This window comes from Lithobates pipiens, unplaced genomic scaffold (genome assembly GCF_037356315.1).
Source record: "Lithobates pipiens isolate NorthernLeopardFrog02 unplaced genomic scaffold, aLitPip1_a1.2 Scaffold_1, whole genome shotgun sequence".
Lineage (NCBI taxonomy): Eukaryota > Metazoa > Chordata > Amphibia > Anura > Ranidae > Lithobates > Lithobates pipiens.
This window is the reverse complement of record NW_027507685.1, coordinates 168320132-168332231: the sequence shown is the minus strand read 5'-3', so window position 1 is coordinate 168332231 and position 12100 is coordinate 168320132. Positions and strand designations below refer to the sequence as shown.

Sequence of the window (12100 nt, the reverse complement as noted above, 5' to 3'; positions counted from 1 at the left end):
CATAAAATAATTTACATATTTCTCCCAAACTTCACAGGTGCTTTGGGGGGCCAGGCCAGGACAGCCAGTATCCAGGCCCATCAGGGGATTCTCTGTAATAAGTCCAGCTTCCGGCCCAACTGAGGCTATATCATTTTGGGATTTTTCTTAAATAATTGTGCGGTGTGGAGCAGCATAGCATGATATGATTGATTTTGTAGTCCACCATATGGATTGCTGTCAGAAACATGCGGAACCTTGTGGCCATTATCCCCAAGGTATTCTCAACAACTCTTCTCTCTCTGGCCAGCCGGTAGTTAAAAACCCTCCTCTCTGGGGTGAGAGTCCTTTGGGGAATGGCCTCATCAGGTGCTCGCCCAGACCAAAGGCTTCATCTGCAATAAAGATGAAGGGGAGTCCTTCCACATTATCCGCATCAGGTGGCAATGCCAGGCCACCAGTCTGGAGACGCTGGTAAAACTCCATCTGGGCAAAGACTCCTCCATCCGACATAAGGCCATTCTTTCCCACATCCACATAGAGGAACTCATGTTGTGCCGACACCACCACTATTAACACTACACTATTAAACCCCTTATGCCGCGTACACACGACCGGACTTTTCAACATCAAAGGTCCGGTGGAACGATTCCGGCAGACCATTCGATCGTGTGTGGGCTGCAGCAGACTTTTGATTTGCAAAAGTCTGACAGACTTTAGAAATGGAACATGTTTCAAATTTTTCCGCCAGAACTCTGCCGTACCCAGTTCCTACCGAGAAATCCGCTCTGGGTGTATGCTAGTCCGACGGACAAAAACCGACGCGAGGGCAGCTATCGGCTACTGGCTATGAACTTTATTATTCTAGTCCGGTCGTACGTCATCACGTTCAAATCCATCGGACTTTGGTGTGCTTGTGTGTGGCAAAGTCCGTTCATTCAGAAAGTCCGTCAGAACTCAGTCGAAAGTCTGTCGGACCTAGTCCCTCAAAGTCCGGTCGTGTGTACGCGGCATTACAGTTATGTAAGTTGTGTAAGACCCCCGAATGTGGTGGTGGCATGATGTGGACGTGCTTCCCATCTATAGACCCTCCACAGTTGGGAAAGTCCCAACGGTCGGCAAAATGGGAGGCCGCAGTCTGCTATTCCTGTGGCATTGAAGGAAACTGTGGAGTCAAACAAGAAAAAAAATATATAAGTACTTTTGCACATAACATTGCAAGCAGATTACACAAAAACATTCTTGCACAACATCAGTATAACATTTATTTTGAGTGTAGTGAGTATTTAAATACAAAAATATAAGGCCCACTTATCAGATTCCTCACCCTCTGATGGCCCATTGATAACATTTTAGGGTGGGGGGGGGGGGGGGGTTGAGGTGACTTTGGGAGACAAAAATAAAAAAAAAACCTCCAGCACTCTGCCTGAATTTAAGGGCACACATAAGATTTGTACACGTTTTAGGGGGTGTTTTGGGTAAAGCACTACAATGGAGCTGACAAAATACATTTTTAAGGGACTAGGCTATAAATGTATATGGACCCAGGATAGCATGCTGGGGAGGTTAGTGAAGGCAAATATGCATGTAGGCCAAAAAAGAAGCATTAAAAGCTTCCAGCATGCATGAGCATAAAGGGGATATTCACAGCATATTACAATCATGGTAATTAGGGAACAATAAAATTAGCAAATCTTAAATACATATAATGTGATGTTAAAGGAGAAAACTTACCCTAATATAGTCCTCCTGCAGTACCTGAATGATGGCATAACAGGTCTCTGAAATAATGATCCCCATAACCTAGGGGGAGATACCTGTAGAGAACTTGAAGTCCTGTAGACTTCTGCCAGTCACCAAGTACCGCAAGGTGGCGACTAGCCTCTGCTCCGGAGTGATGGCTTGCCTCATGCAGGTATCCTGCCTGCTGATATAAGGGGTGAGCAAAGCCAACAGACGATGAAAAATGGGGTCTGTCATCCAGAGAAAGTTCCTGAAATCATCAGGATTATTCTCCTGGATCTCACACAGCAGAAGCACGTGCGAGAATTGGTCACACTGGAGTAACCAATTCTTGGTCCATGAACTCCTCCTCACCCTGTTCATGCGCTGGGCTTGGGTCAAAATATAAACCCCAACACCAAGCCTCCACACAGCACGAGCTGTACGATGAGTACGTAACCACAACATAGTTTCAAACCGGTCGGCTGGTCAGAATGAAGTTAACAGAACACACTGAAGAACAACAAGGCCTGAAGAGCAAGCTGAAAATCAGCAAAGAGTGGACAAGAATGCACTGAAAAACAGATACAAACTGAGTGCACAGCAGGAGTCTCTGAAAAGCGGGAATTGTCTCTACCAAACTTCTAACACCAGATTAGCAGGAGTCCTGTTGTACTTGCTGTATATCACCGCGTTCTTGGCGATCGGACTTTAGTATGAGCGTGTGTACGCAGAACAGTTTCAGCGGAATTCCATCAGAAAAACCTTCAGAGTTTATTCCGACAGGAAAACCGGTCGTGTGGTCAGGGCATGAGAGGTCTTTAATGCCGCATACACACGATCAAACAATCGGGTGGAAAAGTCCGACAAACTCAAGTCCACCGGACAATCCCCCCATGTGTAGCCTCCGGCGGACTTTTTTTACCCGAAAGTATGGCGGACTTAGAAAGTATTTTTGCACTCCAATCTTCCCGCTGTACTTGCATTTCGGCGGACAATCCGGCCATTGGTATGCCAGTCTGCCGTACTTTTGAAATGAGCGGACTTTTCCCGCGCGGAGAAAAGTCCGCTCATTTTGAGCGCCTCTCCAGGTAGACGGGGCCAGCGAAGGAAGCCTCGATGGCTCCGTCACCTGGTATGGACTTAAAGTGGAAACCCAACGCCAAAAAAAAAAAAATCGGCGTGGGGGTCCCCCCAGGTCCACATCAGACCCTTGTCCGAGCACGCTACCCGGCTGGCCAGGAAACACAACACACAAGGGTTAAAATAGTTTATTGCTCAGCTCCGGGGGTCTTCCGTCTTCGGGGGTCTTCTTGCCGGACTCCTCCGCTATCTTCTTCTAGCTCTTTTGCTAGCGGAGGAGCCCGGCTTTCTTCCTCGCCGCCGCCCTCTTCTTCCGCCCTCGGGGGTCTTGTCCCCCTCTTTGGTTCTTCTTGCCGGGCCACCGCGCCTTCTTCTAGCTCTTTTACAGGCGGTGGCCCAGTCTTCTGTCACCGCTTTCGCTGTCTTCTGTTCTTCTCTTCTTCTCTTCAGATGTTGCCTCGTCGCATCCTCCGCTCACAATGGCACGGCCGCGTCGCACGTCGACTTATATAGGGACATCACCGGATGATGTCCCCGCCCATTACGGTGTTACAGTCCCAGAGGATGCTGGGACAGTGACATCATAATAGGCGGGGACATCATCCGGTGATGTCCCTATATAAGTCGCCGCGTGCCTTGTCCCCATCATTGTGAGCGGAGAGAGCGACGAGGCAACATCTGGTGGAACAGAAGGTGGCGACAGCGGTGACAGAAGAGCGGGCCACCGCCTGTAAAAGAGCTAGAAGAAGGCGCAGTGTCCCGGCAAGAAGAACCGAAGAGGGGGACAAGACCCCCGAAGTCGGAAGAAGAGGGCAGCGGCGAAGAAGAAAGCCGGGCTTCTCCGCTAGCAAAAAAGCTAGCAGAAGATAGCGGAGGAGTCCGGCGAGAAGACCCCCGAAGACGCAAGACGCCCAGAGCTGTGCAATAAACTATTTTAACCCTTGTGTGTTGTGTTTTTTTACTTTTTTCCACAGGTGAATGGGTAAGGGTACATTGTACCCCATACCCATTCACATAGGGTAGGGGGCCGGTATCCGGGGGCCCCCTTATTAAAGGGGGCTCCCGGATTCCGATAAGCCCCCCCGCCCGCAGACCCCGACAACCAACGGCCAGGTTGTACCAAAATGAGCGGACTTTCCCCCGCGTGTTTGGGCGAGTCCATTCATTTCAAAAGTATGGCAGATAGTCCGGCGGACTTAGTACGCCGTATTAGTCCGATGAAAAAGTGCCGTGTGTGGGCAAGTAGCCCGTTCGGAAAGTCCGCCGGACTAAGTCCGCCAGATAGTCCGCCGGATAGTCTGCTACGTGTGTACGCGGCATAAGAGTTTCTTTATTGCAATATATGGGCAGATTACTATTTAGAAGTGCTACTCTTACCATGATGGATAACAGCTTGAGCTTGCACCACTCTTTTGTAATTCCTACCATTGTATGTAGTGGCACAAGCTGAAGGAGTTCACAATACACTTGTGTAGCGCATCCCCTAGGGAGCCGCTGGTGAATTTGCCAGCTTATATATTTGATTGTATTTTTGCTTTTAATGGGATATTTGCAGGGTTTATCCATATCAGTAAAGCTAAAATATAAAATGTAAGAGGGTATATACTGCGCTAAAAAATCTGAAAATTTTTGAAGTACAGCTGCAACAAAGACCATCAAATATCTCTATGGTGAACCACATTTATAAAAAAACATAAGTTGCGCTTATAAACAATCGCAAAAATAACATAAGTGAGAAAATTGAGTCTATAGACAAATCGATAAAAAGAAAGAGTCCAATGCGAAGACAAAACCCAGGATTCATCCACCTTCACCAAGGAAGAAATGAGGGGGGAAGAGGAGGTGTGAGGGGGTCCCCGAATGAAGATAAATCCCACTCTGTATGTGATTACCCTTATCAGAAATGATGGACCCACTAAATAGCAAGGTTTTATGCGCAAGCAGATTAAGCCCTCTGCAGGGACAGAGGGATCCCCTGTACCACCGGAATCTTCATGTTGTATTCAGAGATCCTCCATGGTGCTCAATGGAAGGAGAGCTGGAACTACAATCTAGGGGTATCACACACTCAGACTGAAAGGCCACGAGTGCAGAAGAACAAGGAACTCTGATAGTGTAATAAATTATATAAAAGCCTTTATTGCTTTAAAATTAGCAAGCGTAATACAACCGCGTAATACATTAAAAATAGCCGGCAAGCTTAACCACTTGCTTACTGGGCACTTAAACACCCTTCCTGCCCAGACCAATTTTCAGCTTTCGGTGTTCTCACACTTTGAATGACAATTACTCAGTCATGCAACACTGTACCCAAATGAATTTTTTGTCCTTTTTTTCCCACAAATAGAGCTTTCTTTTGGTGGTATTTGATCACCTCTGGGGTTTTTATTTTTTGCGCTATAAATGAAAAAATACCGAAAATTTTGAAAAAAAACGCATATTTCTTCAAAATTATACAAATTATAAATTTTTCGTCATAAATTTTGGCCACTATTTATACTGCTACATGTCTTTGGTAAAAATAACCCAAATTAGTGGATATTATTTGGTCTTTGAGAAAGTTCGAGAGTCTACAAGCTATGGTGCGAATTGCACAAAATTGATCACATCTGATGTACTGGTGGACTATCTCACTTCTTGCGACCCGAACAAGTCAGGAAAGTACAAATACCCCCCAAATTACCCCTTTTTGGAAAGTAGACATTCCAAGGTATTTAGTAAGAGGCATGGTGAGCTTTTTGATGTTGTAATTTTTTCCCACAATTCTTTGCAAAATTAGGATTTTTTTATTTTTCCACAAAATTGTCATTGTAGTAGGTTATTTCTCTCACATGGCATGTGTATACCACAAATGACACCCCCAAAAAAATTCTGCTACTTCTCCTGAGTATTACAATACCACATGTGTGGGACTTTTTCACAGCCTGGCCACATAGAGAGGTCCAACATGCAGGGAGCACGTCACATGTTCTAGGAGCATAAATTACACATCTAACTTGTTGACTACCTATTACACTTTTGAAGGCCCTGAGCACCAGGACAATGATACGTGGCACTGATGACAGATGGCACTGATACGTGGCACTGATGGCACTTATACGTGGCACTGATGACAGATGGCACTAATATGTGGCACTGATGACAGATGGCACTAATACGTGGCACTGATGACACGTGGCACTAATATGTGGCACTGATGGCAGATGGCACTAATACGTGGCACTGATGACAGATGGCACTAATACGTGGCACTAATATGTGGCACCGATGACAGATGGCACTAATATGTGGCAACGATGACGCGTGACACTGATGACAGATGGCACTGATAAGTGGCATTGATGACACGTGACACTGACAACAGATGGCACGTGACGACAAATGGCACTGATACGTGGCACTGATGACAGATGGCACTATGTGGCACTGATGACACGTGGCACTGATGACAGATGGCACTGACAACAGGTGGCACTGGGGACAGATAGCGCTTACAGGTGGCACTGGGAACAGATAGCACTAACAGGTGGCACTGGGGGCAGGTGGCTCTGGAGAGGATGGCACTGGGGAGGATGGCACTGGGGCAGATGGCACTGGGCAAGGATGGCACTGGGCAAGGATGGCACTGGGGCAAATGGCACTGGGCAAGGATGGCACTGGGCAAGGATGGCACTGGGGAGGATGGCACTGGGGAGGATGGCACTGGGGCGGATGGCACTTTTTTCCTTTTTTTTAACTTACGGCTATAGGGCGGGCGCAAAGCGGTTAAAAACAAACAAACACCTGTGTACCGGGGTCACTTGGGGCGTAATGGCGTCAGTATTTAGCACCAACCTACATGTTTCGTCATATGTGATGTCTTCCTGGGGCACGGGCAAGCACTTTCATCAGTGTTCGTTCTTTAATTTGTCTATGAACACATTGTATTTTGTTTTTTCACCAATCAAGTATTTTTATCACTTGTTATTTTTGTGATTGTTTATATTATAAGTGCAACTTATGTTTTTTATAATATCAGTAAAGCTGCTGTTATTTGAATAGTCCTTTTTCCCTCATATTTTGCGCAGTGGACTTTACTCCCTCTTCTTATTTTATATTCACTGAGCAATAATGGAGTTTCATTATCAAACCCTTAAATCAGACTTTCTCAACCTTTTCAACACCCTTGAAAAAAACCTTTCGGTCTCAGGAAACCCCTGTTAAAAAATGGCTATATCTCAGAGACTTGATGCACGTTTATAGGTTTACATTTTATCCTTTTTGGCCTGTAATGGGTTTTCGTAGCTACTGATGTTTGGGGTATTCATATCCGTCACTCTTACGCCCATTACTCTTATGTCCCAGTCTTCTAAGCAACATGATAGACAGTAGTGGACCCCATGTAATTCAATACCCCGCTTATATTGCTCAATTATTTGTTCTCTCCCCTTTTATAAACAATAATTGTTCCAGATATGCTTCATCACCAAATCTTTACGCTTAGGTATTACATTGACTATGTATTTGCATTGTTTGTCTCTGAGATGATACCTTGATGTTTATCTTTTTGCTTATGTATGCTCTGTTTGTTATATTTCAAAACCACAATAAACTATTTTGAAAAAAAAAAAAAAATGGCTATATCTACAACTCATGATACATTGGTGTAATGGTCAGTGGAAGAGTGCTCCTTACATCTATGGTCTTGGGGAAGAAACTCCCCCCTACAGATAGCTAAAAAGATCATTGATGTCACTGGGAATTTATCATTGCTCAAGGAACCCCTAGCAACCATTGGAGTAACCCTGGTTTAGAAACCCTGCTCTAGATATTTCTCTGCAGCACAATATTATATTGTCCTTGTTTTCATTTAAACATATTATGTTGTTTTCAGAATTTCCACCAGTCCTAAACATTACAGTTTTCAGCACAGAAAAATATATCTGCTTCAAATGGAGGCCACTGGATGGACTGAGAAATGGTGAAATTAGAGTGCAGATAAAGAATAAGAGCAGTAAGTAGAATATAACCAATGCCTAATTTGTCTCCATTACCTTCAGCCTATACACACACAGCAGTATTGCTACCCGAGGTGCCACCTAGGTCAGGAATAAACAGCCTAATGCCCAGTTCACACTAGTGCGATGCCAGACATTGCATGTGATTCGCACCGCATTGCTGTGCAGATCACATGTGATGTCTGTGCGATGCTAATTTAGCCATACAAACTGTATAGCTAAATTTGCATCGCATTCAGACAAAATTCGTGCAGGAACCTTTTTTTGTCCACACCAGAATCGGATAGCACTGCTTTTTGCAAACTGATTGTGCGGTGTCTGTAACTTAACATGCACTCCACAATCAGTACGCATGAACAGGTTTGCGATTTTGATGCATTGCGGATTTACAGTGAATTGGCTGTGAATTTGCATCGAATTACCGTATATACTCGAGTATAGGCCGACCCGAATATAAGCCGAGGCCCCCAATTTACCCCCAAAAAACTGGAAAACTTATTGACTCGTGTATAAGCCGAGGGTGAGACATGGCTGTCCATCCCTGTGTGTCCGTCCATCCCTGTGTGTGTGTCCGTCCATCCATCCCTGTGTGTGTGTCCATCCATCCATCCATCCATCCATCCCTGTGTGTGTGTCCGTCCATCCATCCCTGTGTGTGTATCCATCCATCCATCCATCCCTGTGTGTGTGTGTGTGTGTGCGTGTGTGTGTGTGTGTGTGTGTATTCATCCATCCATCCATCCCTGTGTGTGTGTGTGTGTGTGTATCCATCCATCCATCCATCCATCCCTGTGTGTGTGTGTGTGTGTGTGTGTGTGTGTGTGTCCGTGCAGCCTTGTGTGTGTGTCCAGCCTACCTGTGTCCCAAGCCTCCGTCCCGAGCCGCCGTCGTCCCGAGCCTCCTCTGTCCCGTGCCTCCTCTGTCCCGTGCCTCCTCTGTCCCGTGCCTCCTCTGTCCCGTGCCTCCTCCGTCCCGTGCCTCCTCCGTCCCGTGTCGTGCCGATGGATCGCCGCTCTTCTCGGCGGCCATTCTACAATTCAAAAGCCGCGCCTCCGTCCTCCGCCTGTGATAGGCGGAACACTCAATTTCCCAGCAGCCTGTGTTCCGCCTATCACGGACATCCTCTCATACTCGTCCGTAGTATGAGAATGAACGGATGTCCGTGATAGGCGGAACACTGACTGCTGGGAAATTCAGTGTTCCGCCTATCACAGGCGGAGGCGGAGAAGGAGGCGCGGCTTTTGAATTTTAATGTCCGCCGTCTGTCTGCTCGATACGCTGATCGAGCAGTCAGACAGCGGTGACTCGAGTATAAGCCGAGGGGGCACTTTCAGCCTCAAAAAAGAGGCTGAAAATCTCGGCTTATACTCGAGTATATACGGTAAGTGTGAACTGGGCCTAAAAGTGTATTAATGCATCTATGGTGTTAATGAACATTTAGTATGTACTGCACAGGTGTACATTTTGTACCATTCAACACTTCTCAAATGCCCTGTGTTTTTTTATGTTTTTATTACAAGGCTAAAATGAGAAATAATCATTTTTGACACTTTGCAACCACGCTATAAATGCACTGTAAACACCATAAGTGTGTTCACAGTGCGTTTAGGTGTGGTTGTGATGTGTTTCAATAGAAGTGAATGAAGACATTTACAAAGCATCAATGTCTGCCAAACTTTGCAAGCAGCGTTATTTTTGCATCATTGCAACCCAAAGTCATACTAACGCTGGAGTGTAAACACCTCCATCTGCTCTCTATTGTAACAATTTTTAAAACCATTGATAGGTGTTCAGGAAGCATTAAAAACATGACCCAACTGCCTATTTTTAATGCAAAGCAAAACCCAAAAACAAATGGATGTGGGCTTTATCCCTTCTCTGCTTTGTTGGTGTAAGTATCCTAACATGCATGTTCTGGAATACCTCCCCATATATATCTGTGAGAGGGAGGTAAAATGGGAATACCTATATGGACACATTACAACAGTCCCTTCCTATCTTGCTTCCTCTTGACCACAGGTCTTATGAACAATTATTCCATCTATGAAACCCGAGTGGCACTATTGAACAAGGGCTGAAGGAAATTGTACTTTTTTTGGAAAAAAAATTCCATATAAAATTGCTACACAAGCCATTTTGTAAATAAATGTTAATAAAAATTACTTTTCTACCAACAATTACTGTAATGATTGCTGTAATGTTCTTAGTTTGTCCAAAAAATGCAGTGCAATGTGGGAATCTGATGGTGTCCTGTACATCAGAAATGTCACATATTTGCTTCTGTGATTGGCTTATTGTTTTTTTTGTCAGACATCTGCAATGTGATACAGCATCCCCTGCAATAGAAATGCCATTTTTTCTAACGGGTTAACTAACTCCAAAGGAATGCAGCCAGTACAGCCTCCCTCACCAGAGCACTGAGATTTCACAAGGTGGTTATAATGAACACAAATCCTCCCATTCAGGAATCGGTGTGGAAAGGGCATAGTGAAACAAACAACTTGCCCATCTCACATCAGCACACAATGGGTTAACTCCTTTGGAACCCACAGGATAACCTCTCCCCAACTCTCCTCTCCCTTTCTCACTTTTTTGTGAGAAATAAGTTGCCCTGGGTGCCCGGGCATGGCAACTGGGTGCCCTTGTATTGTATAGGTGTGGTGTTAGTAAGCTCTGCAATGTCACCATTTGCTTATCCCTTGGGTTTTTCCCTGCCTTGTATAGGCAGTGCTCACGCCACTCTCCTGGCTTTATTTTCAGTCTGAGAGCAGCTGTTGTGAGATGGTGGGACGTGGGATAGTGTCTGTCAGTCGCCAAGCACTGACATAAACAGTCTTAGAAGTCAGCAGAGAAACTAGCTTCCCTCCCTCTCTGTCTGCAGTCCCAACAGTTTTCTCTTATGAGGTAAAGCCTTGTTGCTGTTGCTCCCCTGCTGTGCTGTCTGCTCCTGGAGGTTCCACAGTCTGACTGGTGTTGTCTCAGATTCTGTCTGTGTCTGCCTCTGGAAGTGCTGGAAGTGCTGCCTGGGCTAACCTGCTGCTGCTTCTTGAAAGCAGATGGATATTAATGTGACTGTGTACCTGTTATTTTTGCTGAGAGAGTAATATGAGCTTGCTACATCTGTCAGTGGCACCGAAGACTAGAGAAAGGTAAGAGGAGGGAACATGTTTTTAAAAGAGTGCTCAAGGACCACAGAGTATGGTGTTTTGGATTATTTTAGGAGCAGTAGCCCTGAATTCAAATACTCTACAAAACACAAGACCCCCCCCCCCCCCTCCCCCAATTGGTCTTCTTCTGACCAGGGCAAGCTGCATTCTTCAGATTCCCTCACAGGGTGGCTTTCATGCTCCCCAAAGCAGCTCATGTGGCAATGGCTCGCATGCGTTTATATCAGCACAATAGGAAATGCCTTGCCCAGCTCATGATGTATATTGGATGGAGTCTCCAGTGGTGGGGAAATTAATTTGCATGGATTGCCATCCATTGACAATGGATAAGGAAGTGGATGCACAAATTTCAAAACCTATGTTTAGGAGGCTACAGCGGAAACAATGCGGCAAATATCCATGCCACAGGCAAGACAAAAAAGTCGAAGGGCTGATGAAGAAAGGTGGTGTGTGCATACTTTTGTTTTTGCTCTCATAGCCGCCTTTAGTATCAGAGGCCAGAGGCCCTACCACCACAAAAGGCATGCAAATATTTGTGCATATGAAGAAGTAAGGGTCTTCTTTTCCCATAATGATCTGAGTAAAGAGCTCATTGATGAAGAATGGGAGAGACCTGATAAGAATGCACATTTACAGTACAGTACAGGTTCTCTGAGCTTTATCCCATGAAGGTGGCTGATGCATGTGTAGCACTGCCCCCATAGGGATTGCTGTGTGTAGACTTCTTATATTTTATTTTCCCTTCTTATATTGCAGCCAATTGCTAAGGGTTTTCACGCAATTGTCTGTATTCTCATCCTCGTTTCCAATAATCAATCCAGGGGTTTGGTTTTTTGGTATTTAATGTTGGAACTTGGATAGGAGTAGGGAATTGTGAGATACTCCAACTGGAACTAATTACAATTGAGGACAACTCTCACTCAGCCTCACAGGTTAGGTGTGGTAACAGAATTGCTATTATACCATACAACACTTGTATGGGAATAATAAATCTTTTGCTTGCTCTGGCAACAGACTTGATGAAACGGTTTATCTTCAGGACACTCACTAGCATCCCCCTTTTGCCAGCACCCATCCGCTGACTCTACTAGCTGAAGGGGAGACCCCCACAGGACAGCCCCCATGACACAGATGTGTACTGACTGTAAGCCG

General features: G+C 45.4%; 1 protein-coding gene across 6 annotated transcripts in view; it reads left to right on the top strand.

Moving 5' to 3' along the window:
* The window catches only part of L1CAM (L1 cell adhesion molecule), a 671411-nt gene that overhangs the window by 583404 nt on the left and 75907 nt on the right, over nt 1–12100 (top strand). For all 6 annotated transcript variants that reach the window (XM_077478852.1, XM_077478851.1, XM_077478850.1 and 3 more), the window contains one exon: nt 7658–7777. In XM_077478852.1, the coding sequence (XP_077334978.1) occupies nt 7658–7777 (120 nt within the window). The remainder of the gene's footprint in view (nt 1–7657; nt 7778–12100) is intronic.